Below are 27,902 nucleotides of genomic sequence, written 5' to 3' on the forward strand. Positions count from 1 at the left end.
GATCGGCTATATATAACTATAGACCAATATGGAACAATTTTGGTATGGTTGTAGCGGCCATATACTAACACCACGTTCCAAATTTGAACCGGATCGGATGAACCGGATGGGGGCTATATATAATTATGGACCGATATGGACCAATTCCGGCACGGTTGTTAGATATCATATACTAACACCAAGTTTCAAATTTCAACCGGATTGGATGAAATTTGCTTCTCTTATAGACTCCGCAAGCCAAATCTTGGGATCGGTTTATATGGGGGCTATATATAATTATGGACCGATGTGTACCAATTTCTGCAGGGTTGTTAGAGACCATATACCAACGCCATGTAGTAAATTTCAGCAGGATCGGATGAAATATGCGTCTTTTAGAGGCTCCGCAAAACCAAATCTGAGGGTCCGTTTATATGGGGGCTATACGTAAAAGTGGACCGATATGGCCTATTTGCAATACCATTCGACCTTCATCAATACAACTACTTGTGCCAAGTTTCAAGTCGATAGCTTGTTTCATTCGGAAGTTATCATGATTTCTACAGACGGACGGACGGACGGACATGCTTAGATCGACTCAGAATTTCACCACGACCCAGAATATATATACTTTATGGGGTCTTAGAGCAATATTTCGATGTGTTACAAACGGAATGACAAAGTTAAATACCCCCCATCCTATGGTGGAGGGTATAAAAAGTTAAAATTACCTATTAAAAATATGAAAAAGCATATTATAAAAAAATGAATGAAAAGAACTTCCTGTGTAGTTAAAATAAAGAACATCATTGGGCGTACATCTTCTGGAAGTGCTATTAAAGTTGTGCCTGTGGAAGAACTTCCAATTTTTTTTGCTGGGACCATGACCACTATGTGGTTTAGTGTATAAAAATTTAAAACAAATGTCGACAAATTTTGTCCACATGATGACAAACTATTATACGTCCCACAGACGTATGTTTAGCTTATCAGAGACTTTCAGTAGGTTAAGCTTTCTAGGGTTGAATATAGCTTCCAAATAAAAATCGGCCCCTAGATTTGACGGTGGGGTTAATTTTATAAAATCCGGTTGAAACAAACGCTTAATAGTGAATTTTCCAACAATTTGACTGTACAAGTATATCGCTGTAAATATCGTAGCATTCTTTTTAATCTTGAATGCAAATGGTAATGGTCTGCCTATGTGATATGAGTAAGGAAATGAAAACGCAATTGACTACTTCAACAAGTGAATTTTATATAATATTTTCTAGCGTATAAAAAAGGACTACAAAATTATCTAAACAAAAGCATGTATCACTAGGGTGGATAATTTACCAACCACCGGAGCCGCCACTGGACCAGCCACCAGCATCACCGCCGGCACCGCCGCCGTTGGACCAACCACCAGCGCCGCCACCAGCACCACCGCCATAGCCACCACCAGCACCGCCGCCGTAGCCGCCATCACCACCACCGCTGGATGTAATGACTCTATAGACTTGAACAGAACCGCCGGAAGAGGCACCCCCTTGGCCGCCACCATAGCCGCCAGCAGCACCACCACCATAGCCTCCGGAACCACCACCACTGGACCAGCCACCAGCATCACCGCCTGCACCCCCGCCATAGCCGCCACCAGCACCACCGCCATAACCTCCACCACCTCCGCTAGATCCACCACTGGATATAATTTTAATGATGGTAGTACCACCACCACCGCCTCCAGCGCCACCGCCATAGCCGCCGCCACCACCACCTCCATGGCCACCACCATATCCGCCACCATGACCACCTCCGTGACCACCACCATGACCGCCTCCGTGGCCACCACCATAACCACCGCCGCCGCCGCCGCCACCACCACCTCCACTACCGCCTCCAAATAGGAAACCGGCATTAGCCACGGCGCAGATCGCCAGTAAACAAACGAAAACCTAAAAAAATATATCAAGATAACATTTTTAAATCACCTCCATTTCCCAGCATCTGAGAGTCAAAAAAATTTGCCTATAATCCACAGTGTTAGGCAAATTATTTTTATTCTGAGCCTCAAATATACATACCTTCATACTCGATTCCGAATCAACCAAGAACTGAATTAAGATTGGTGATTCTAATGAAATGTCTACAGTTTTATATACAGTGATCCCATACAGTGATCACATAGAATATTCTTCCGCACCTGGTAATTAACAAAAAACATATATGGAAATTGGCATATTTTGGCTGAAAACAGTACAACAAAATTATAAGAAGAAGAAGAAGGTTAAATCATGACAACCAACCTACAATTTTAATCTAGACACCTTCTTATGCAAAGAAAATTAATACATCATCGACTAGCATTTATGTTAATCGGTGGTAAAGTGATTTTTTATTACTGGATCAAAATGCTAATAACCCTAGTGTTTTTGGGCAGTTGTTTAACTATCGAGAATTCTATAAGAGGGTTTTTTTTTGTAGCTAAACTTCTAATGTAGTTATTCCCTAAGTTAGGTGATTTTTTATTAGGCTTCTTCATCTGAGGTTTTGTCTATTCTTTGTCTAGCATAATTTAAGAACGTGGTAGAATGTAACATTGAAAACTTCAAAATGGCTAAAAATCAAGTTCATTTCAACTTTCCAATTCATATCCATTCGTTTTATACGTTTTTTCCTATACACTGTTGGTATTGCCATTTAAATTAAAATTGATGTAGAGGATCTACCAGTTCAGGTTAATGTCTATGTGCTCCCTTTCATTGTGGAATATACGCAGCAAAACATTTTGGCTTTTTATACCCTGTGCCATACTGTGGAACAGGGTATTATAAGTTAGTGCATATGTTTGCAACACCCAGAAGGAGACGAGATAGACGCATGGTGTATTTGGCAATAATGCTCAGGGTGGGTCCCTGAGTCGATCTAGCCATGTCCGTCTGTCCGTCCTTCCGTCTGTCTGTGAACACATTTTTGTGATCAAAGTCTAGGCGCAGTTTAAGTCCAATCGCCTTCAAATTTGGCACAAGTTCCTGTTTTGGGTCAGAATAGAACCCTATTGATTTTGGAAGAAATCGGTTCAGATTTAGATATAGCTCCCATATATATCTTTCGCCCGATATGGACTTATATGGCCCCAGACGCCAGAGTTTTACCCTAATTTGCTTGAACAATAAGTACAATAAGTATATGGCCCCAGAAGCCAGAGTTTAAGCCCAATTTGGTTGAAATTTTGCACTAGGAGTACAATTAGTAGTGTAGTCAAGTGTGCTACATTTTATTCAAATCGGTTCAGATTTAGATATAGCTCCCATATATATCTTTCGGCTGATTTTCCGTCATATGACTACAGATTTCAAAGTTGTAGCCCGATTTACGTGAAATTTTGCACAGGGAGTAGAATTAAAATACTAAGTATGCATGTCAAATTTGGTTGAAATCGGTTCAGATTTCTATATAGCTTCCATATATATGCTTTTCCGATTTGGGCAAAAATGACCAAAATACCCATATTTTCCTTATAAAATCGCCACTGCTAAGTCGAAAACTTGTAAAAGTGATCAAATTTTCCTTTATTTCTAATACATATGTTATCTATCGGTCGATAAATCATAAATACACTTTTGCGAATTTGCCTCAAAATTGGTTCAGATTAAAATGTTTCCCATATTTATACCCTTCACCACTACTGTGGTACAGGGTATAATAAGTTTGTGCATTTGTATGTAACGCCAAGAAGGAGTAATCATAGACCAACCTTTTAGTATACGGATCGGCTTAGAATTAAATTCTGAGTCGATTTAGCGATGTCCGTCTGTCTGTCTGTTGATGTATTTTTGTGTGCAAAGTACAGCTCGCAGTTTTAGTCCGATTGTCCTAAAATTTGGTATAGGGTCCTGTTTCGGCTCAAAGACGATCCCTATTGATTTTGGAAAAAAATCGGTTCAGATTTAGATATAGCTGCCATATATATTTTTCACCGATCTGGTCATAATTGGCGTGTATATCGACCGATCTTCTTCAAATTCCGTACATCCGAATATTTTATGAGTCTCGAAAAGCTTGCAAAATATCAGCAAAATCGGTTCAGATTTAGATATAGCTCCCATATATAGTTTTCGCCCGATTTACACTCATTTGCCCACAGAGGCCAATTTTTTGCTCCGATTTAGTTTAAATTTTGCATAGGGAGTAGAATTAGCGTTGTAACTATGCGTGCCAAATTTGCTTGAAATCGGTTCAGATTTGGATATATCTCCCATATAAAGCTTTCGCCCGATTTACACTCATATGACCACAGAGGCCAATTTTTAACTCCGATTTAGTTGAAATTTTGCACAGGGAGTAGAATTAGCATTGTAGCTATGATTTAGATATAGCTCCCATATATATGTTTTTCTGATTTCGACAAAAATGGTCAAAATAACAACATGTTCCTTGTAAAATCGCCACTGCTTAGTCGAAAAGTTGTAAAAATGACTCTAATTTTCCTAAACTTCTAATACATATATATCGAGCGATAAATCATAAATAAACTTTTTCGAAGTTTCCTTAAAATTGCATCAGATTTAAACGTTTCCCATATTTTTTTACTAACATTGTGTTCCACCCTAGTGCATTAGCCGACTTAAATTTTGAGTCTATAGATTTTGTAGAGGTCTATCAAATTCTTCCAGTTCGAGTGATATTTAAATGTATGTATTTGGGACAAACCTTTATATATAGCCCCCAACACATTTGACGGATGTGATATGGTATCGAAAATTTAGATCTACAAAGTGGTGCAGGGTATAATATAGTCGGCCCCGCCCGACTTTAGACTTTCCTTACTGGTTTTTTACTAACATAGTGTACCATCCCAGGGCATTAGCCGACTTAAATTTAAAGTCTATAGATTATATATTTTGTTCAGATGGAGTCAGATTTAAATGTATATTTGGGAAAAAACCTTTATATATAGCACCCAACACATTTGACGGATTTAATATAGTATCGAAATGTGGATTTACAAAGTGGAGCAGGGTATAATATAGTCGGCCCCGCCCGACTTTAGACTTTCCTTACTTGTTTGTGATAATTCATCCGTTTTTCAATATCCTTGTTTTCTCTTGGCCCATATTAAACTCCTTTCTTCTCTCAGTAAGAGAACTGTGAAAACCGATGACGACTCTAGTATAATGCCTATAATTTAAGTCTTCTTTGTGTTTCATGTTATACGTAACATAGGAGAAATATAAAAAAAATGTTGTCAAAATTTTATTCCTATAGAAAATTTTGTCAAATTTTATTTCTGTAGAAAATTTTGGCAAAATTTTATTTCTGTAGAAAATTTTGACAAAATTTTATTTTATAGAAAATTTTGTCAAAATTTTATTTCTAAAGAGAATGTTGTCAAAATTTTAATTCTATTGAAAATTTTATCCAAATTTTACTTCTATAGAAAATTTTGTCAAAATTTTATTTCTATTGAAAATTTTGTCAAACTTAATTAAAAACGTTTTTAATAGGCTTTTTTATACCCACCACCATAAAATGGTGACGGGGGTATAATAAGTTTGTCATTCCGTTTGTAACACATCGAAATATCGATTTCCGCTTATATAAAATATATATATTCTTGATCAGGGAGAAATTCTAAGACGATATAAACATGTCCGTCTGTCTGTCTGTCTGTTGTAATCACGCTACAGTCTTCAATAATGAAGCAATCGTGCTGAAATTTTGCACAAACTCGTCTTTTGTCTGCAGGCAGGTCAAGTTCGAAGATGGCTTATTTCGGTTTGATAGTCCCCATATAAACCGACCTCCCGATTTTGGGTCTTGGGCTTAGAGAAATCGTAGTTTTTATCCAATTTGCCTGAAATTTGAAATCTAGAGGTATTTTAGGACCATCAAAAAGTGTACTGCTAATGGTGCCTATCGTCAATGGTTTGGTATAGCCCCCATATAGACCGATCTCCTGATTTTACTTCTTGGGCTTATAGAAACCGTAGTTTTTATCCAATTTGCCTGAAATTGGAAATCTAGAGGTATTTTCGGATCATAAAGAGGTGTGCCGAAAATGGTGAGTATCGGTTCATGTTTTGGTATGGTCCCCATATAAACCGACCTCCCGATTTCGGGTCTTGGGCTTATAGAAACCGTAGTTTTTATCCAATTTGCCTGAAATTGGAAATCTAGATGTATTTTAGGACCATAAAGAGGTGTGCCGAAAATGGTGAGTAACGGTCTATATTTTGGTATAGCCCCCATATTGACCGATTTCCCGATTTTACTTCTTGGTCTTCTAGAATCCGAAGTTTTTATCCTATTTGCCTTAAATTGGAAATCTAGAAGTATTTTCGGGCCATAAAGAGGTGTGCCGAAAACGGCGAGTATCGGTTCATGTTTTGGTATGGTCCCCATATAAACCGACCTCCCGATTTCGGGTCTTGGGCTTATAGAAACCGTAGTTTTTATCCAATTTGCCTGAAATTGGAAATCTAGATGTATTTTAGGACCATAAAGAGGTGTGCCGAAAATGGTGAGTAACGGTCTATATTTTGGTATAGCCCCCATATAGACCGATTTCCCGATTTTACTTCTTGGTCTTCTAGAATCCGAAGTTTTTATCCTATTTGCCTTAAATTGGAAATCTATAGGTATTTTCGGGCCATAAAAAGGTGTGCCGAAAACGGTGAGTATCGGTCCATATTTTAGTATAGCCCCCGTAAGAACGATCTCCAGATTTAACTCCTTGGGTTTCTAGAAACCGTAGTTTTTATCCGATTTGCCGGAAATTGTAAATATTTTATTATTTTAGGCTCACAAAAACGTGTATCGGATTAAGTTTTTATCGGCTCATTTGGTAATGCCTCCATATGGACTGATTTCTCTTCTTGAGGGTATAGAAGGCGCACTGATCATGAAAATTGCTTGAAACTCAATGTAAAATTTCCAGATTTTACTTCTCGGGAGAAAATCTATAGATTAAAGATTTCAAATCAAGACGTTATTTTATAATTTTCTTGCACACTTAAAAGAGATGTTAATGATAGGTAAAATATTTAAATTTATCTTCGGGAAGTGTTGAACTGCTCTGCTTGATCTGTCCTCAAACCCTCCTGAAATTTCAAAGGAAACCCCAATATTTGATGCATGGTGATTCGGCCCGGCCGAACTTACTGCTGTATATACTTGTTTGTATTAACCATACCCTCCACCATAGGATATACCCCCCATATAACATAATATGTGTGATTTAACTTTGTCATTCCGTTTATAACACATCGAAATATTGCTCTAATTTGCTCCGTCCATCCGTATGTTGTTATTGATGCAGGTCAGATGGTATTTAAAATGGGCCATATCGGTTCACTTTTACGTATAGCCACCATATAAACGGGCCCCCAGATTTGGCTTGCGGAGCCTCTTGGAGGAACAAATTTCATCCGATCTGGTTGAAATTTGGTACGTAGTCTAAGTACATAGTCTCTAATAACCATGCAACAACTATCGGTCCGTATCGGTTCATAATTATATATAGCCCCCATATAAAACGGTCCCCAGATTTGACCTCCGGAGCCATTTGGAGAAGCAAAATTCATCCGATCCGGTTGAAACTTGGTACGTGGTGTAACTATATGGTCTATAACAACCATGCTAAAAGTGGTACATATCGGTCCATAATCATGTATAGCCCCCAAGTAAACCGATGCCCTGATTTGATTTTGGAGCCTCTTGGGGCAGGAAATTTCATTCGATTCAGTTAGGTTAAAGTGGCAGCCCGATTCAGGCTCACTTAGACTATTCAGTCCATTGTGATCCGATTCAGTTGAAACAACCATGCCAAAGTAGGTCCATATCGATCCAAATCGATCAAAATCACACAAAAATTGGTCCATATCGGTTCATAATTGTATATAGCCCCCATATAATTACCGCGCAAAAGTCCATAACGGTTCGTAATAGAAAAAAATGGTATAAAATGTTCTACCTTTCTATACTGACGTTACTTTCCAATATTCAATCGGATTCCATGAAATTTGCTCCTCCAGGAGGCTCAACATATAATTATAGACCGATTTGGACATTTTTGCATGATATTTAGAGGACTGACATCGAACTTCAACCAAATCAAATGACAATTACCACGCCAAGAGGCTCCAGAATTCAAAGAGGGAGATCGGCTTATATGGAAGCTATACATAAAAGTGATCCGTCCGACCGCTCGTCCCAGTTACTGAAACTGATAGAAGGTTTTTTTTTTTGCTTGTCAAAAAGTCAACGAACTTTTCAATGAAGTCGTTTTGTGTTAAATTGTGTACCTTAAAATTTTGTTTCACTAAGCTCAACTTGGCTTTAATAATTCTTAAAAATTAATGACATCGTCTTTAAAGTTGTTGACGATTTGCATTTTGAACAAAGTAAAAAATTGTTTAGAAATAGGAACTTTTTTTAACTCTTTATTTCAAAGGTTTTTTTTTTGCGACTACTTGAAATCGAGTTCGAATTTGGAAATTTAAGTTGTCGTTAATATGACTTTAAAGGACTCTAATCGCACATAAAGAAAAACGCTGAAAAAAACGAATACATTTTTGTGTTAACTAAAGGGTGATACGGTCAAAATTTGGTCAATATAAACTTGACGTATTTCTTTCAATTTTGCATTTAAAAAACCTGAACACGCCTCATTTTGAAGGTGTGTGTGTGTAGAATGTTGCTCCTATTTCGATTGTGGAATTCACTCTTCAGTTGTCAAAATGCCGTCCAAGCAAGAAGAGCAGCGTATCAAAATTTTGCTCGCGCATCGCGAAAATCCGAGCTACTCGCACGCAAAGCTGGCAAAATCGCTAAAAGTTGCCAAATCAACCATTACAAATGTAATTAAAGTGTTTGAGGAACGTTTGTCGACAGCCAGGAAGTCTGGATCGGGGGGAAATCGAAAACCGAAAGCCGCTGAGACGACAAAGAGGGTTGCCAGTAGTTTCAAGCGAAACCCTAACCTCTCCGAGATGCCGCAAATAAGCTGGGTGTATCGTCTACAACCGTGCATCGAGCCAAAAAACGAGCCGGACTATCGACTTAGAAGAAGGTAGTGACTCCAAATCGCGATGATAAACAAAATACGACGGCCAAACCGCGATCCCGGAGGCTGTACACGACGATGCTGACGAAGTTTGACTGCGTGGTAATGGACGACGAAACCTACGTCAAAGCCGACTACAAGCAGCTTCCGGGACAGACAAAAAAACTGCTAAGGACGAGCAGCAGTTCAAGGCAAACTGGCTTTCTGCCGCGAAGAAGGTGGACAAGGTGGCTGTACAAAATCTGATGGGAGGTGTCAAGCGTGAGGCCCGGCAATTCGGATTTGGAAAAGCGAAAGCCTAACTGAATATTTTTCCTGAATTTTATACTAATTGAACTTGAAAAAGAAATTTAATTAGATTTTTTAAATACCGATTTACACGCGTTTTCCCTTGACCAAATTTTGACCGTATCACCCTTTAGAATTAAATACGTAAAACATAAATTTCAAAGAAAATTGAGTCGTAAATTTTATCTCACTTCATTTCTGCGAACCTTTGGCTCGGAATCAATACTAAACTCATTAGTGTAGAGGCGAAATCTTTGGAACCGAACATGCTTCTTTCAGTGTAGGAATAAACTAACCAGTTACCATACAACAACGACAACTATGCTATTGAGATTTGTTGTCTGCCTGTTGTAGTGAAAAGTACATAAAATGTGGTAAAAAGTATGTAAAGTACATAAAATTCGGATCCGTTACTATTATTATGTTCTAGCCAATGATGTTAAGAATAATAATTCATAACACACATTCAAAACTAATCTGGAAAGGGTTACATCTATATCACTCAAAAATCGTGAACCAAATTAGTGAGCTTTAAATATTAAATGACTATTTTATAGGAAGCAATCATTTATAACTTATGCGCACAACTCATGATAGTAGATTGAGAACCAATTAACTTTGTATGAATATTTATATTTAAATATATAGTATCGTACACTTAGATTGTTTCAAACCATAAATATTCATTCATATAATAAAAGCCTATTTTTTATATCAAAAATCTAATGATCGCACAGTGGTTCTATAAAATGATAAAGTATTCAATTATTCAATTAGTGAAGCCACACATTTTACGACATTATTATCGGCAGATCTGTGGAGTAAACACGGATACCTCTGTGGACGTGGATGTGGACGATTTTCGTGAGACATTATCACATTAACATAATATTAGAAATTTACCAAAAATGGTATATTGGTAGAATTCTAGAATTCCATATTTAAGAACATAAGGGGTACATGTTTGCGGGAGTTTTATCACAATCTGAACATAAATGTCTGTTATTAGGAGCTATAGCTGATTTTACACTTACATAGTTAGTATGCCACTAATATAGATTTCATTATTAACAGAAGAGGAAATCGCTCATTTAGTGTGTCTAAAAAATCCAAATTTTCGAAAATCGGGCAAAATTATTATGTGAGGGCTATATGCAAGTCTACATAAGATCGGCTAATACATCAAAATTTGAATTTTGAGTAAAATAAGAGTATTATGGCTAAATTTGGCTAAATTGAGCGACGTATATACAGTGACGCACATACGTATTGGATCACCCAACAATTTTGTATAAAAACTACGTGTTAAAAGTGATATGAAGTTATTTTAAATTATTTTAAAAATATTTTAATTTGGATCTTAACTGCATTAAGAATCTAGATCATTATACCTTGCCCCACACTGTGGATCAGGGTATTATAATTTAGTGCATATGTTTGTAACACCCAGAAGGAGACGAGAGAGACACATGGTGTCTTTGGCAATAATGCTCAGGGTGGGTCCCTGAGTCGATATAACCATGTCCGTCTGTCTGTCTGTCTGTGAACACATTTTTGTAATCAAAGTCTAGATCGCAATTTAAGTCCAATCACCTTCAAATTTGGCACATGTTCCTAATTTGGGTCAGAATATAACCCTATTGGTTTTAGAAGAAATCGCTTCAGATTTAGATATAGCTCCCATATATATCTTTCGCCCGATATGCACTAATATGGACCCAGCAGCCAGAGTTTTATACCGATTTGCTTGAAATTTTGTACAAACGTAACACTTAGTCGTATAGTCAAGTGTGCAAAATTTGATTGAAATCGGTTCAGATTAAGATATAGCTCCCATATATATCTTTCGCCCGATATGGACTTATATGGCCCCAGAAGCCAGATTTTTGGCCGAATTTGGTTGAAATTTTGCACTAGGAGTACAATTAGTAGTATAGTCAAGTGTGCAAAATTTGATTGAAATTGGTTCAGATTAAGATATAGCTCCCATATATATCTTTCGCCCGATATGGACTTATATGGCCCCAGAAGCCAGATTTTTGGCCCAATTTGGTTGAAATTATGCACAGGGAGTAGATTTAGCATTGTAGCTATGCGTGCCAAATTTGGTTGAAATCGATTCAGATTTAGATATAGCTCCCATGTATATCTTTCGCCCGATATGCACTTATATGGACCCAGAAGCCAGAGTTTTACCCCGATTAGCTTGAAATTTTGCACAAGGAGTACAATTGATAGTATAGCCATGTGTGACAAAATTTGATTGAAATCGGTTCAGATTTAGATATAGCTTCCATACCTATTTTTCGCCCGATATGGACTTATATGGCCCCAGAGGCCAGAGTTTTGGACCAATTTGGTTGAAATTTTGCACTAGGAGTACAATTAGTAATATAGTCATATGTGCCAAATTTGATTGAAATCGGTTCAGATTTAGATATAGCTCCCATATACAGTGAGTCACAGTGAAAATGGCCCACCAGAGTAAATGTAAATATTTTGAAATTTTATCTCATATTTGGCCAATTAGAGATCCAAATGTTAGTTTTCTCTTAGGTAAATCTAATTAATAACAATATTTGGTGAGTATAAAGTTCAGGTTTCAGCTATAAATTATTGGAATCAGACATTTAAGAGAAATGTCAGAAATATCATGCCACAGTGAAAATGGCCCACCAAAAGAAATGGCAAAAATATAACGGTTTTCTTCCAGTATTTCATCACATTTGCTTTTACCTGTTACATTACAATGTTCTTAGAATATTAAAAGCGCAAACACGCAACAAAGTGGTCGATTAAAATTTTCTTAAAAAAAGATAAAACAATCTAAAAATGGGACCTCACACTTCGTTTGAGATGCGAAATTTAATAATAAATCATTTTAAAAACGGCGTAAGTCAAAGGCGAATTGCAGAAATGGTTCAAGTCCCTCGTGGAACCATTAAAAATATAATTAAAAGGTATACCGATGAAAATCGGATCATTGATAAGCCGAGATCCAGTTCAAAAAAACTGTTTTCTGACAGAGATGAACGATGGATAGTAAATAAATGTCGATCTAACCCCAAACTAATTGCTCCAAATATTCGAGATTTGGTGGCCAAACATCTCCAAGTGAATTGCCATGCAGAAACTATCAGAATAGTTCTCCACATATCAGGATTTCGAATATCAAGAAAGAAACCGTTCGTAAGTGCTAAGAATAAGAGAGACCGATTACTATTTGCCCATGCGTATACAGCAAAAGAATTTTCGTTTTGGAAAGATGTTCTATTCGTAGATGAGTCGAAATTCAACCTTTTTGGGTCAGATGGTAGAAGAAATGTGTGGAGAAAAGCAAACGAAGAACTGCACCCAAAGCATTTACGGCCAACTGTTAAACACGGCGGAGGGCATGTGATGGTTTTGGGTTCTTGCTCTGCTGCGGGTGTTGGAAATCTCATTTTTATTGAAGGCAACATGCAATATCTGTCTATTTTGAAAGATAATTTGAAGCAAAGTGCGGAAAAGCTGGGCATTGGTAGCTGATTTCATTTTTACCAAGACAACGACCCAAAATATACAGCTCATGTTGTAAAAGAGTGGCTGCTTTATAATTGTCCGCGTGTCATATAGTCGGCCCCGCCCGACTTTCCTTACTTGTTTTTTATTTTAGAAAAATTGTTGTTCTTTCAATATTTAAATTAAAACAAACAAGTAAGAAAAGTGTAAAGTCGGGCGGGGCCTACTATATTATACCCTTCACTACTATGTATACCAACATTTTTGATACCATCTTAACACCTTTAAATTTAAATTAGCAGCTATATAAAGGTTTATATTCCCATATATAAATATTTAAATATGAACCAATTTGGCCAAAATTTTTTAAACTTTCACAAAATGTCTAGACTCAAAATTTAAATTGTTTAATGAATTAGTAAAAAATATTGGAAATATTTAAATGGCATAAAATTTCGCAAATCTGCATTTATGATTTATAGGTCGATATATACGAATCAGAGTATACGAGTATAATACACATACACACCACTTATTCGATATTGACCTTTTTGACATTCGTACGAAGTTACTCCTCTATTCTGACTGCAGTCTCCCTTTCTAAAGCAAAGTTATAGCTTAAAATAAGTTCATACGAAAAAGGGTATTAACTTTGCGATGGATGGGTACCGCATCCAATTTTAAGAACAAACCAACTAAGGCATACCAGTAGTATTAGTTCTCCCGAATTATAAATATACTTTAAACTTTCCAAAAAGATCTAAAGAATTTTCTTCAATTGTGCCAAAAATCAATCTCGGGCAAATCCAAATATTCATGTAGTTAATTGATCAATAGACTAACACTGTTAACCTCTCCCAAAGCTAAATATTAATTGATTGTTTAGTAAAAACATAAATGAGCTTTATATACTTATAACGACTTTTGAAATCATTATCATTATATTTGGGGTTTCAGTAGCCAAGCTACCGAAATCCATTTAAGAGTAGATCAAAATCCATACTTGTAAATCGAGATCATTATGGCAATGATGATGTTTTCAAAAACTATACTAGTTTTCATGGACATTGCCTTCCCAGATTTAAATGTAAGCCCATACCGGTATAAGTGTGTCATCTACCTATAAAAATATTGTTTATGAGATTTTATTTATATAGGCATAATTTTATTTGAATTAATTACTGGCCTATTGATATACATAAATTCTGTAATAACAAAATACAGTAGAGTTCGTTTACAACTCACTAAATGACAGTCATTATATCTGGGCGGAGCTGATATGCAGCTTTGGTATATTAACGAAAACAAAATATTGAACGTTATTCCATATATTACACAGGAGAACAAAAATTATTTTGTTGATTTAAAATTAATAGCAAATTTTTAGTAATTTGAGGTCGCTGAAACCAAACCTGCACTTGGAATAACTTGAAAACGATTCAGATTTGGATTCAGCGTCCCAAATAACCTTAAAAACGATATTCAGTTCTTAATCAACAGAACCATTGTTCCCTTGTGTTATCGATACTGTCTAAATCTTAGGTTTTTATACCATCCACACTGAAAAAAAATCATGCCGATTTTGTCTTTATTTTAAAAATTTTGGTATTGATTCCGAGCCAAACAGCGGATACTTCTAAGACACAATACTTCTAAGACACATATTAACACCACGTACCAAATTTCAACTGAATCAGATGAATTTTTTTGTTCTTTCAAGAGGCTCTGGAGGTTAAATCTAGGGATCGGTTTATATGGGGGCTATATATAATTATGCACCGATGTGAACCAATTTTTGCATGGTTATTAGATACCATATACTAACACCATGTACCAAATTTCAGCCTGATCGAATGGCATTTGCTTCTCTTAGAGGCTCCGCAAGCCAAATCTGGGGATCGGTTTATATGGGGGCTATATATAATTATGGAGCGATGTGGACCAATTTTTGCACGATTGTTAGAGATCATATGCTAACACCACGTACCAAATTTCAGCCGGATCGGATGAAATTTGCTTCTCTCAGAGGATTCGCAAGCCAAATCTGGGGGTCCGTTTATATGGGGGCTATACGTAAAAGTGGACCGATATGGCCCATTTGCAATACCATCCGACCTACATCAATAACAACTACTTGTGCCAAGTTTCAAGTCGATAGCTTGTTTCGTTCGGAAGTTAGCGTGATTTCAACGGACGGACGGATGGACGGACGGACATGCTTAGATCGACTCAGAATTTCACCACGACACAGAATATATACTTTTTGGGGTCTTAGAGCAATATTTCTATGTGTTACAAACGGAATGACAAAGTTAATATACCCCCATCCTATGATGGAGGGTATAAAAAGTTAAAATTACTCCTTAAAAGTATGAAAAGAGCATGTTATAAAAAATTGAATGAAAAGAACTTCCTGGGTAGTTAAAATACAGAACATCATTGGGAGTGCATTCTCTGGAAGTGCTTTTAAAGTTGTGCCTTTGGAAGAACTTCCAAATTTTTTTGCTGGGATTATAAGGACAATACGTCTTCATTGAAAAGTTTATCGAAAAAAACTTTATATTAGAGAAATGCGTCTTCTACACCCAGAGAAATGATTGGTTGGAATTCGAGTACGACAACAAATAGATTGTGGTGACCCACAATTTTTAATTGTTTGGAATAATTTTTAGTTACTTCCCTTGTTTAATGGTTTCTGTAACCAATATAATAGTTGTGTGACTAAAAGTTGGTACACCCGACCAAATATTGGTCGCTATTTATATATTGAAGTAAGCAACTATTTCAATTTATTCGATCTTGTTGTGATAACTAATTTGTTTTGCCAATGTATCACCAAACCCAACTGAAAGTCTGTATAGCAAATAAGTTAGTTGTGTTAACAGATTTGATAGTTATAAAAGGAAATTGTTGCTATGGACTACATATATGACAACAAATAATCTTTTGTTTCATTAATTATATAAAACTTAAAAATTCAAGTTAGATTTTTTCATAATTTTTTAATTCCGGTAGCTGCATCAAGGTAAGTAAGATAAACATCAAAATGCAACTTACTCTTCATCATTTCCCTTAATTTCTATAAAATTTCTATAGATATCTTAGCAAATGTTACCAGTACCGAGGTTGGGAAAGGTAAATATATAGATTGTCTGCTTCATCAGCGGTCTCAAAATTTCAACATTCTCCTGATGCCGATATATAAGAAAAATTTCATGAGCCTGATTGAAGTCACACTGAAAATTGATCACGTGATTGTGAGTGGTCGAACTAACTGAGCGTGGTCGAACTAACAAAATTAGTGTATGGGCGTGAGTATTGGCGGCAGTTGGAAAAATCAATGTTATTCATTTGCTATGGGACGCGTCCAACGATGATAATGTGGTACTACAACAATTGGAAATACTTGATTGTGGTTTTGAAGATTTTGAAAATCTCCACCTTAGCTATTTCATGGGATTATTTGTTACCGTTCATTAAGGGCTTTTTACAAGTTTATTTTTGGTCAATAACTAGAATATACATTAATATATAATAAAATAAAAACTAAAATGATGTTTTCTTTAAATTCGCAAGTATTGGTCGTCGGACAATAATTAGTTGGTTGTACAAACGAATGCAATTTTAATGGTTCTGTTGGCTAATTAGACTGTTAATGTGCCCAAAATTTAGTTCTTTAAACTACTTTATGTACTGTTGTGCCAGACAACAATTGGTTGCTTCAACAAATTTTGTCGGTTATATTCTGATAGTAGATGGGACCAAATAATTTGGTTGGCAAAAAAAAATTGGTTGGCACAACAAATTTGTTTTCTGTGTGTACGCTAAGCAAAATTTGCATTGGTATTTTACAGCAATCTTTGACCTCACGACAATATTTTTTTCAGTATGTAAGGCATCGTTGTATTGGTCACATAAATACATCCCATCCTCATAATGTATATCCCTCAACTAGAGTTTTTTTCCCGGGCTTTTTCATTCCAGGGAATGCGGGATTTTTTCGAATTTACCGGGATGTCAGGATCCCGTTCATAGGAAAACCTTCTTTAATATGACATACATTTGAACAAATTAGAAATCATCTAAAGCTACGCTTCCAGGGCGCTTTTTGGAAACCTAACAATGTGCATTATGTTCTTCTCTTACATCGTTTACATAGTTTGGTATTGTATATCCGAAGCGATTTCCGTTTTAGTTTTCTATTCCAACCCTTCGCAATGTTTATGAGAAAGAAATACTTTGGAAATCATGCAATCCCATTAATTTACAATGGCGTATATAACAGCTTTCATTTCTATGCAATGCCCATGGAATTAGCCATTTTAAATAATTGGAAGCCTTTATGGTTAACATTGATGTCTGATTAGCTTATTTAAGTGGAACAATTTCGTAATAAGTGTAACATCAAAAGATTGGCAGAAACACTTGAATATTTCTCAATATGGCTCAATAAAGAGGAAATAAAATTCGCAGATACCATAAAATCATAGAGCTTATATTCCACATTGGATAATCTTAACCCCTTTATAACAAAAAAGATTGAAAAACAATTATTTTTATGTAACAAAAAACATTAGATGAATATTTTATTCACTAATATAACAACACCACTTCAGAAAAATTGAAGTGGCCAAGGGTTCAGCCACAGAGAAGAGCTCTTAAACTCAACTCGAAGCCGATCAATAACAAGATATCACAAAGTTAACTAAACATGAGAAATGGGTTTCGTAGAGGAGGGAGGGAGAAATGGTGAAAGATGGATTTACCAGCCACCTGAACCACCACCGCCGGACCAACCTCCAGCGCCACCACCAGCACCTCCCTCAGAGATGATTTTGATGACTTTGACATGTCCACCTGAAGAACCACCATGGCTACCACCGTGACCACCACCATGACCACCACCATAGCCTCCATGACCACCATGACCGCCATGACCACCACCGGATGAGCCTTGGGAGATGACCTTAATAATTTTGACTTCACCACCAGCATCAGCACCGCCGCCATAACCGCCACCACCTCCGTATCCACCACCGCCTCCAGCAGCCCATCCACCGGCTCCACCAGCACCGCCGTCTTCATGGATTACTTTGACAATGGTGGTGGGGCCAGCGCCTCCACCAGCACCGCCGCCACTGGACCAGCCACCACCGCCTCCACCACTGTAGCCGCCACCGCTTGACCAGCCACCGCCGCCACCACCAGCGCCACCATAGCCGCCTCCGCCACCACCACCGCTACCACTACCACCTCCAAACAAGAAGCCAGCATTGGCGACAGCACAAACTGCCAACAAACATACGAAAACCTGGTAATAAAAAGTTGGTCGAATTTGTTAATCAAAAATTAAATATATTTCTTAAGCGAAAGTCCAAGGAATATATAGCTGATAATCCACAGTGTTAGGCAAAATATTTCCACTAACGGTAATCGTCCTTTATTCATTGACATAAAGGAATTCCGCAACATACCTTCATGTTATAACCTTAGTAATCTTGTGCTTGGTATTGTAAACTCAATGACTGTTGACCAGAGATTGATGCCCTACTTGAAACTACAACTGCCTTTATATACCTTAAATCACAAATTTATGCTGATGTTGATGCTGACGGTGGTTGTGGTGATGATGAAAATGACCTACCTACTTGAAGTTAAGCAGCAGTCATTGTTATACCCTCCACCATAGGATGGGGGGTATATTAACTTTGTCACTCCGTTTGTAACACATCGAAATATTGCTCTAAGACCCCATAAAGTATATATATTCTGGGTCGTGGTGAAATTCTGAGTCGATCTGAGCATGTCCGTCCGTCCGTCCGTCTGTTGAAATCACGCTAACTTCCGAACGAAACAAGCTATCGACTTGAAACTTGGCACAAGTAGTTGTTATTGATGTAGGTCGGATGGTATTGCAAATGGGCCATATCGGTCCACTTTTACGTATAGCCCCCATATAAACGGACCCCCAAATTTGGCTTGCGAGGCCTCTAAGAGAAGCAAATTTCATCCGATCCGGCTAAAATTTGGTACATAGTGTCAGTATATGGTCTCCAACAACCATGCAAAAATTGGTCCACATCGGTCCATAATTATATATAGCCCCCATATAAACCGATCCCCCGATTTGGCTTGCAGAGCCTCTAAGAGAAACAATTTTCATCCGATCCGGCTGAAATTTGGTACATGGTGTTGGTATATGGTCTCTAACAACCGTGCACATAATTACATAATTATATATAGTCCCCATATAAACCGATCCCCCGATTTGGCTAGCAGAGCCTCTAAGAGAAACAATTTTCATCCGATCTGGCTGAAATTTGGTACATGGTGTTGGTATATGGTCTCTAATAACCGTGCAAAAATTGGTCCATATCGGTCCATAATTATATATAGCCCCCATATAAACCGATCCCCCGATTTGGCTTGCGAGGCCTCTAAGAGAAGCAAATTTCATCCGATCCGGCTAAAATTTGGTACATGGTGTCAGTATATGGTCTCTAACAACCACGCAAAAATTGGTCCATATCGGTCCATAATTATCGGTCCCCATATAAACCGATCACCAGATTTGACCTCCGGAGCCTCTTGGAAGACCAAAATTTATCTGATTCAGTTGAAATTTGGTACGTGATGTTAATATATGGCCTCAAACACCCATGCAAAAATTGGTCGAAATCGGTCAATAATTATATATAGGCCCCATATAAACCGATCCCCAGATTTGACCTCCGGTGCAAAATTCATCCGATCTGGTTGAAATTATGTACGTGGTGGTAATATATGATATTTAACAACCATGTGAGTTGAAATTTGTGGATGACAGTCTTTCGTAGAAGTTTCTACGCAATCCATGGTGGAGGGTACATAAGATTCGGCCTGGCCGAACTTACTTGTTTTTTTTTCGCTTTGGCCTAATAAGCGAATAAATCGTTGGCTTCAGAAAAGCCAGTACCTGCAATCAATATTTAATCCCCTGATTTGAATTCTTTAGCATATAGACCTCGCAATTTTCATCCCATTTGCCTGAATTTTCAAATCTAAGAGCATTGATAGATTTGGTATACGAGTATATCGATCCATGCTTCGATGTAGCTCACATTCCCAATTTAAGGGCATGGAAGTGGAAATTTTTTTTGGTTTTGCTTGAAATTTAAAATCTGGACATATTAAAGATCCAATAAAAGGGGACTAATGTTTCGATTTGACTTCTTGGACCAATAGAGCAATTTGTACCTAACATGTCCTCAATTAATTTTGGACATATAAATGTAAAAACTGTTAACATAAATTTTCATATTGATACAGCCCCCTTATTATGTTATACCCTCCACCATAGGATAGGGGTATATTAAATTTGTCATTCCGTTTGTAACACATCGAAATATTGCCCCATAAAGTATATATATTCTGGGTCGTGGTGAAATTCTGAGTCGATCTAAGCATGTCCGTCCGTCCGTCTGTTGAAATCATGCTAACTTCCGAACGAAACTTGGCACAGGTAGTTGTTATTGATGTAGGTCGGATGGCATTGCAAATAGGCCATATCGGACCACTTTTACGTATAGCTCCCATATAAACCGACACACAGATTTGGTTTCGGAGCCTCTAAGAGAAGCAAATTTCATCCGATCCGGCTGAAATTTGGTACATGGTGTTAGTATATGGACTCTAACAACCATGTACACATCGGTGCATAATTATATATAGCCCCCATATAAACCAATCCCCCGATTTGGCTTTCGGAGCCTCTAAGAGAAGCAAATTTTATCCGATCCGGCTGAAATTTGGTACATGGTATATGTACATGTGGTACACGATGTTAGTATAAAGCCTTTAACAACCATAAAATTGGTCCATTATTACCTAGCAAACAATTTTGGAAGTACGGGCACAACTTTAAAAGCACTTCCAAATATGTCGGTAGAATTCTTGATGTTTTGGTAGATTTTGCAAAGAGTTCCTCTCCAACTAAGAGGTACAATTTTCTATAGAAGAGTTTTGCAAGAATTTACTAAAGAAATAAAATTGTGCAAAAATGTTCTGTAGATATAAAATTTTTAAATAAATTTTTGACAAAATTTTCTATAGAAATAAAATTTTGATAAAATTTTCTATAGAAATAAAAGTTTGATAACATTTTCTATGGAAATAAAATTTTGATAAAATTTTCTATGGAAATAAAATATTGACAACATTTTGTATAAAAATAAAATTATAACAAAATTTTCTATAAACTCGATATAAAACATTATTTTTTCGAAAACAAAAACAACATTGTTTTATACTAACTACAAAAATTTGATCAACAACTTCAGAATTCAGAAATTTCGGTAGATTATTTTTGGCTATGACAAGCCCATGTTAAATTTATCACTTCTGCCCCAATTTGGCACCACTTCCAGATCCAAAGATAACATTACCACTACTTTTTTGGGGACGCTTTTTCTTTCTGTGTACCCATATAACAGGTTGGCTGATAAGTCCCCGGTCTAACAAAGAAAAAAATTTTTTTTTTGTCAACATTCGTTTTTATTATTCAACATAGTTCCCTTCAAGAACGATACAACGATTATAACATCCTTCCAATGTTTTGATACCATTTTGGTAGTACTCCTTCGGTTTTGCCTCAAAATAGGCCTCAGTTTCGGCGATCACCTCTTCATTGCAGCCAAATTTTCCCCTGCGAGCATCCTTTTGAGGTCTGAGAACAAGAAAAAGTCGCTGGGGGGCAGATCTGGAGAATACGGTGGGTGGGGATGCAATTCGAAGCCCAATTCATGTATTTTTGCCATCGTTCTCAATGACTTGTGGCACGGTGCGTTGTCTTGGTGGAACAACACTTTTTTTCTTCTTCATATGGGGCCGTTTTGCCGCGATTTCGACCTTCAAACGCTCCAATAACGCCATATAATAGTCACTGTTGATGGTTTTTCCCTTCTCAAGATAATCGATAAAACTTATTCCATGCGCATCCCAAAAAACAGAGGCCATTACTTTGCCAGCGGACTTTTGAGTCTTTCGATTCGACTCACGAGTGTAGTGATGGAGCCATGTTTCATCCATTGTCACATGTCGACGGAAAATCTCGGGTGTATTACGAGTTAACAGCTGCAACACCGCTCAGAATCATCAACACGTTGTTCTTTTTGGTCAAATGTGAGCTCGCGCGGCACCCATTTTGCACATAGCTTCCGCATATCCAAATGTTGATTAACGATATGACCAACACGTTCCTTTGATATCTTTAAGGCCTCTGCTATCTCGATCAACTTCATTTTACGGTCATTCAAAATCATTTTGTGGATTTTTTTGATGTTTTCGTCGGTAACCAGCTCTTTCGGGCGTCCACTGCGTTCACCGTCCTCCGTGCTCATTTCACCACGCTTGAATTTTGCATACCAATCAATTATTGTTGATTTCCCTGGGGCAGAGTCCGGAAACTCATTATCAAAACACGAAATTCCTTTTTTCCATTTTTTCACAATAACAAAAGTTGTTTCACAAAAGACGCTCTATCTCACAAACTAATTGACTTACAGACGTCAAATTTTGACACGAAACATTTGAAGGTTGGTACTATATAAAAATGCATTTAATACTAGCGACGCCATCTATGTGTTAGACCGGGGACTTATCACCCAACCTACATAGTGGAGGTGCAAATTTCATCCGATCCGGTTGAAATTTGGCTCTATAATTACCATGCGAAAATTGATTGTGGATTAAAGTATTTACAAGAACTTTCTACGCAATCTTTGGTATACTTGTTCCCAAATGAAATTTTTGAGAAACAACCATCGTTAACCATTTGCTGTTGACTGTAAGGAAGTTTGTTTGGAAGAATAGTATAGCTTTTCTGGAGACTGGGTCACACAATGGTCGAGATAGCCACCAACGCACAAGCAGCCAAAGAAACTTTATTTAAAGAAAACAAACCACTTTAGTCGGTCGAACATGGATTGTCAGCTCTATACCCGTTAACAGGCGCTTTATCACATTGCACCACCGACGGAGTGTCCATAACAAAGAAAAACCAACACCATCCATAAAATCGTGAACATCCGTGGACGAAACCATGTACATTCCGTTTTGATTTTTTGTGAAGGTTTCCGCTTAATTTTGATACAGACGATTTCAGAGCGTAATTGAAACAAGTATGTACGGCCGTAAATTCGGCCAGGCCGAATCTTATGTACCCTCCACCATGGATTGCATAGAAACTGGGACTAAAGACTGTCATCCACAATCGAATTACTTGGGTTGCGGCAACACTTGCCGATGGCAAGGTATCTTAAAACTTCTTAACACCGTCTTCTTAATGGTAAGTTAGTCCATACGGGGTATATATTAAACAAAAAAAAAGTCCGATTAAATACGTATATAACTCATCTTGACAAAATTTTCTATAGAAATAAAATTTTGACAAATTTTTCTATGGAAATAAAATCTTGACAAAATTTTGTATAGTAAAGTGTGATACGGTCAAAATTTGGTCAAGGGAAAACGCGTGTAAATCGGTGAAATCGTTTATTTAAATAATCAAATTAAATTTCTTTTTCAAGTTCAATTAGTATAAAATTCAGGAAAAATATTCAGTTAGGCTTTCGCTTTTCCAAATCCGAATTGCCGGGCCTCACGCTTGACACCTGCCATCAGATTTTGTACAGCCACCTTGTCCACCTTCTTCGCCGCAGAAAGCCAGTTTGCCTTGAACTGCTGCTCGTCCTTAGCAGTTTTTTTGGTCTTCTTTAGGTTCCGCTTGACAATAGCCCAGTATTTCTCAATTGTGCGGAGCTCTGGCGTGTTGGGAGGGTTCTTGTCCTTGGGAACCACCTGCACGTTGTTGGCGGCGTACCACTCCATGGCCTTTTTACCGTAATGGCAAGATGCCAAATCCGGCCAAAACAGTACGGAACAACCGTGTTTCTTCAGGAAAAGCAGCAGACGTTTATTCAAACACTCTTTCACGTAAATTTCTTGGTTGACAGTCCCGGAAGCTATGAAAATGCTGCTTTTCAAGCCACAGGTACAGGGCTTGCCAAACCAGATATTTCTTTGCGAACTTTGACAGTTTTATGTGCTTGAAAATATCTGCGCGATTTGGAGTCACTACCTTCTTGTAAGTCGATAGTCCGGCTCGTTTTTTGGCTCGATGCACCGTTGTAGACGATACACCCAGCTTATTTGCGGCATCTCGGAGAGAGAGGTTAGGGTTTCGCTTGAAACTACCGGCAACTCTCTTTGTCGTCTCAGCGGCTTCCGGTTTTCGATTTCCCCCCCGATCCAGACTTCCTGGCTGTCGACAAACGTTCCCCAAACACTTTAATTACATTTGTAACGGTTGATTTGGCAACTTTTAGCGATTTTGCCAGCTTTGCGTGCGAGTAGCTCGGATTTTCGCGATGCGCGAGCAAAATTTTGATACACTGCTCTTCTTGCGTGGACGGCATTTTGACAACTGAAGAGTGAATTCCAAAATCAAAATAGGAGCAACATTCTACACACACACACCTTCAAAATGAGGGGTGTTCAGGTTTTTTAAATACAAAATTTTCTATAGTAATAAAATGTTGACAAGATTTCCTTAAAATAAATAATAATAAAATAATAAAATTTTGGCAAAATTTTCTATAGAAATAAAATTTTCGTAGATTTGTGGGGATCGGCTATATAGACCGATATGGACCAATTTTGGCATGATTGTTAGCGGCCATAGTCCATACTAGCGCAATGTACCAAATTTCACCACATACCTAATTTCAACCGGATCGGATGAATTTTGCTCCTTCAAGAGCTCCGGATGTCAAATTTGGGGATCGGTATAAATGGGGGTTATATATAATTAAGACCGCTATGGAGCAAGTTTCGCATGGTTGTTAGAGACCACATGCTAACACCACTTACCAAATTTCAACCGAATCGGATGAATTTTTCTCATCCATGAGGCTCCGCAAGTCAAATCGGGGGATCGGTTTATATGGGGGCTATATATAATTATGGACCGAAGTGGACTAATTTTTGAATGGGTGTTAGAGACAATATACTAACACCATGTACCAAATTTCAGACAGATCGGATGAAACTTGTTTCTCTTAGAGGCTCCGCAAGTCAAATTGAAGGATCGGTTCATATGGGGGCTATATATAATTATGGACCGAAGTGGACTAATTTTTGAATGGGTGTTAGAGACAATATACTAACACCATGTACCAAATTTCAGACAGATCGGATGAAACTTGTTTCTCTTAGAGGCTCCGCAAGTCAAATTGAAGGATCGGTTCATATGGGGGCTATATATAATTATGGACCCATATGGACCAATTTTTGCATGGTTGGTAGAGAGCATATACTAACATCTTGTACCAAATTTCAACCGGATTGGATGAAGTTTGCTTCTCTTAGAGGCTCCGCAAACCAAATCTGAGCGTCGGTTTATATGGGGGCTATACGTAAAAATGGTTCGATATGGCCCATTTGCAATACCATCCGACCTACATCAATAACAACTACTTGTGCCAAGTTTCAAGTCGATAGTACAGGTGTGCACGTGACACAAAATTTTCGTGAATCACGAATATTTTCATGATTCGTGCGTGAGTCGTGAGTCACGCTCATGACAACAGCGTGAGTGTGCGTGAGCGTGATTAACAACCCAAAATGTCGTGCTTGAGCGTGAGTCACGAAAATAATATCTTCGCGAGTGTGCGTGAGTACCGAATTACACTCACGAAAATATTCCTGCTCACCACCATAAAACGCTTAAGAGTTAAATTCAATTACAATTTTAGTGACACCTAGGATGTTAAGAGTTTAATAACACTCTCGATTTTAATAATGCTCATGTTTTCAGACACTTCGGTAAGGTAAATTAATCATAACATTATACGTGAGTCACGATATTTTTCGTGAGTCACGGTATTTTTCGTGAGTCACGACGTTTTCGTGCGTGAGTGTGCGTGAGTCCTACCAAAAAATATCGTGCGTGAGTGTGTGTGTGAGTATGATTTTTCAGTCGTGAGTGTGCGTGAGTTAACTATTAGCGTGATTTCAACAGGCGGACGGACGGACGGACATGCTTAGATCGACTCAGAATATATATACTTTATGTGGTCTTAGAGGAATATTTCGATGTGTTTTTACTGCGGTAAAATAGATAGCCATTCTATCCAATCCATCCCCATACCTTAGCTAAACTCTAACTCACGCCCAAAAAAAAAACTACGTTATATAACTGTAAAGAAAATAGTTCTTCGGGTAAAGGTTGCAATTTACAATTAACATACTTTACTTTGAAATCCATCTAGTGTAGTATTGTTTATGTGAAGCGATTTCCGTTTTAATTTTCTAGTCCAACCCTTCGCGGAGTTTATGAGAATAGATATACCTTGGAAATCATGCAATCCCATTAATTTACAATGTCAAATATAACTCCACTCATTTCTATGCAATGCCACATACAAAAATTAATCATTTTACATAATTGGATAGCTTTATGGTTAGCTAATTCAAGTGGGACAATTTCGTAATATATGTAGGATCAAATGATTGGCGGAAACACTCAATAAAGAGGAAATAAAAATCGCAGATACCATAAAACCCTAGAGCTTATATTGCATATTAGGTAATCTTAACCCCTTTATAACAAAAAAGATTGAAAACAATTAATATTATGTAACAAAAAACATTAGATGAATATTTTATTCACTAATATAACAACACCACTTCAGAAAAATTGAAGTGGCCATGGATTCAGCCACAGAGAAGAGCTCTTAAACTCAACTCGAAGCCGATCAATAACAAGATATCACAAAGTTAACTAAACATGAGAAATGGGTTTCGTAGAGGAGGGAGCGAGGGAGAAATGGTGAAAGTTGCATTTACCAGCCACCTGAAGCACCACCGCCGGACCAACCTCCAGCGCCACCACCGTAACCGCCGCCAGCACCACCAGCACCTCCTTCAGAGATGATTTTGATGACTTTGACATGTCCACCTGAAGAACCACCATGGCTACCACCGTGACCACCACCATGACCACCACCATGACCACCACCATAGCCTCCATGACCACCATGACCGCCATGACCACCACCGGATGAGCCTTGGGAGATGACCTTAATAATTTTCACTTCACCACCAGCATCACCGCCGCCGCCATAACCGCCACCACCTCCTGAGGACCAGCCACCGGCACCACCACCTCCGTATCCACCACCGCCTCCAGCAGCCCATCCACCGGCTCCACCGGCACCGCCAGCACCGCCGTCTTCATGGATTACTTTGACAATGGTGGTGGGACCAGCGCCTCCACCAGCACCGCCTCCATAGCCGCCACCGCCGCCGCTGGACCAACCACCACCGCCTCCACCACTGTAGCCGCCACCGCCACCGCTGGACCAGCCACCGCCGCCACCACCACCACCACCGCCTCCGCCTCCGCCACCACTACCACCTCCAAACAAGAAGCCAGCATTGGCGACAGCACAAACTGCCAACAAACATACGAAAACCTGGCAATAAAAAGTTGGTCGAATTTGTTAATCGAAAATTAATTATATTTCTTAACCAAAGGTCCGTTTTGTGAAAAATATAAAGCCTATAATCCACAGTGTTAGGCAAAATATTTCCACTAACGGTAATCGTCCTTTATTCATCGAAATAAAGGAATTCTGCAACATACCTTCATGTTAGACCTTATTAATCTTGGACTTGGTATTGTAAACTCAATGACTGTTGACCAGAGATTGATGCCCTATTTGAAATTACAACTGCCTTTATATACCATAAACCATAAAATGATGCTGTTGTTGATGGTGGTGGTGGTGGTAGTGGTAGTGGTGATGATGAAGATGACCTACCTACTTGAAGTTAAGCAGTAATCATTGTTTTGTTTTTGTTTGGTCTATTAAGCGAATGAAACCGTTGGCATCACAAAAACCAGTATCTGCAATGAAGGTTTAAGATGTAAAAAAAAAAAACTAAATGAAAAGATACTCATTTGCATTTGAATTTTGTAATGTTATGACCATGTGCCTCATCATAGTGAATCTTTATCTGTGGCATTGACGATATCCAGATTTCA

General features: G+C 37.9%; 3 protein-coding genes across 3 annotated transcripts; all 3 read right to left on the reverse strand.

The window, feature by feature from the left end:
- Window positions 1-1,300: 1,300 nt before the first annotated feature.
- On the reverse strand, window positions 1,301-2,051 carry LOC142231044 (uncharacterized). Its single transcript, XM_075301663.1, has 2 exons — window positions 2,046-2,051; window positions 1,301-1,916 (listed from the first exon to the last, which is right to left on the reverse strand). Exons 1-2 carry the CDS (start codon window positions 2,049-2,051, stop codon window positions 1,314-1,316), a joined length of 609 nt encoding a protein of 202 aa, XP_075157778.1. The 3' UTR covers window positions 1,301-1,313.
- A 15,322-nt stretch (window positions 2,052-17,373) lies between these two features.
- On the reverse strand, window positions 17,374-18,297 carry LOC142231049 (uncharacterized). The gene is made up of 3 exons (XM_075301668.1): window positions 18,292-18,297; window positions 17,819-18,128; window positions 17,374-17,770 (listed from the first exon to the last, which is right to left on the reverse strand). The coding sequence occupies exons 1-3, from the start codon at window positions 18,295-18,297 to the stop codon at window positions 17,580-17,582; spliced, it is 507 nt and encodes a 168-aa protein (XP_075157783.1). The 3' UTR covers window positions 17,374-17,579.
- Window positions 18,298-26,487: 8,190 nt separating this feature from the next.
- On the reverse strand, window positions 26,488-27,550 carry LOC142230601 (uncharacterized). The gene is made up of 2 exons (XM_075301239.1): window positions 27,501-27,550; window positions 26,488-27,330 (listed from the first exon to the last, which is right to left on the reverse strand). The coding sequence occupies exons 1-2, from the start codon at window positions 27,504-27,506 to the stop codon at window positions 26,698-26,700; spliced, it is 639 nt and encodes a 212-aa protein (XP_075157354.1). The 5' UTR covers window positions 27,507-27,550; the 3' UTR covers window positions 26,488-26,697.
- Window positions 27,551-27,902: the final 352 nt, after the last annotated feature.

The sequence above is a fragment of the Haematobia irritans genome, chromosome 3 (assembly GCF_050003625.1).
Source record: "Haematobia irritans isolate KBUSLIRL chromosome 3, ASM5000362v1, whole genome shotgun sequence".
In the NCBI taxonomy this organism is placed as follows: Eukaryota; Metazoa; Arthropoda; class Insecta; order Diptera; family Muscidae; genus Haematobia; species Haematobia irritans.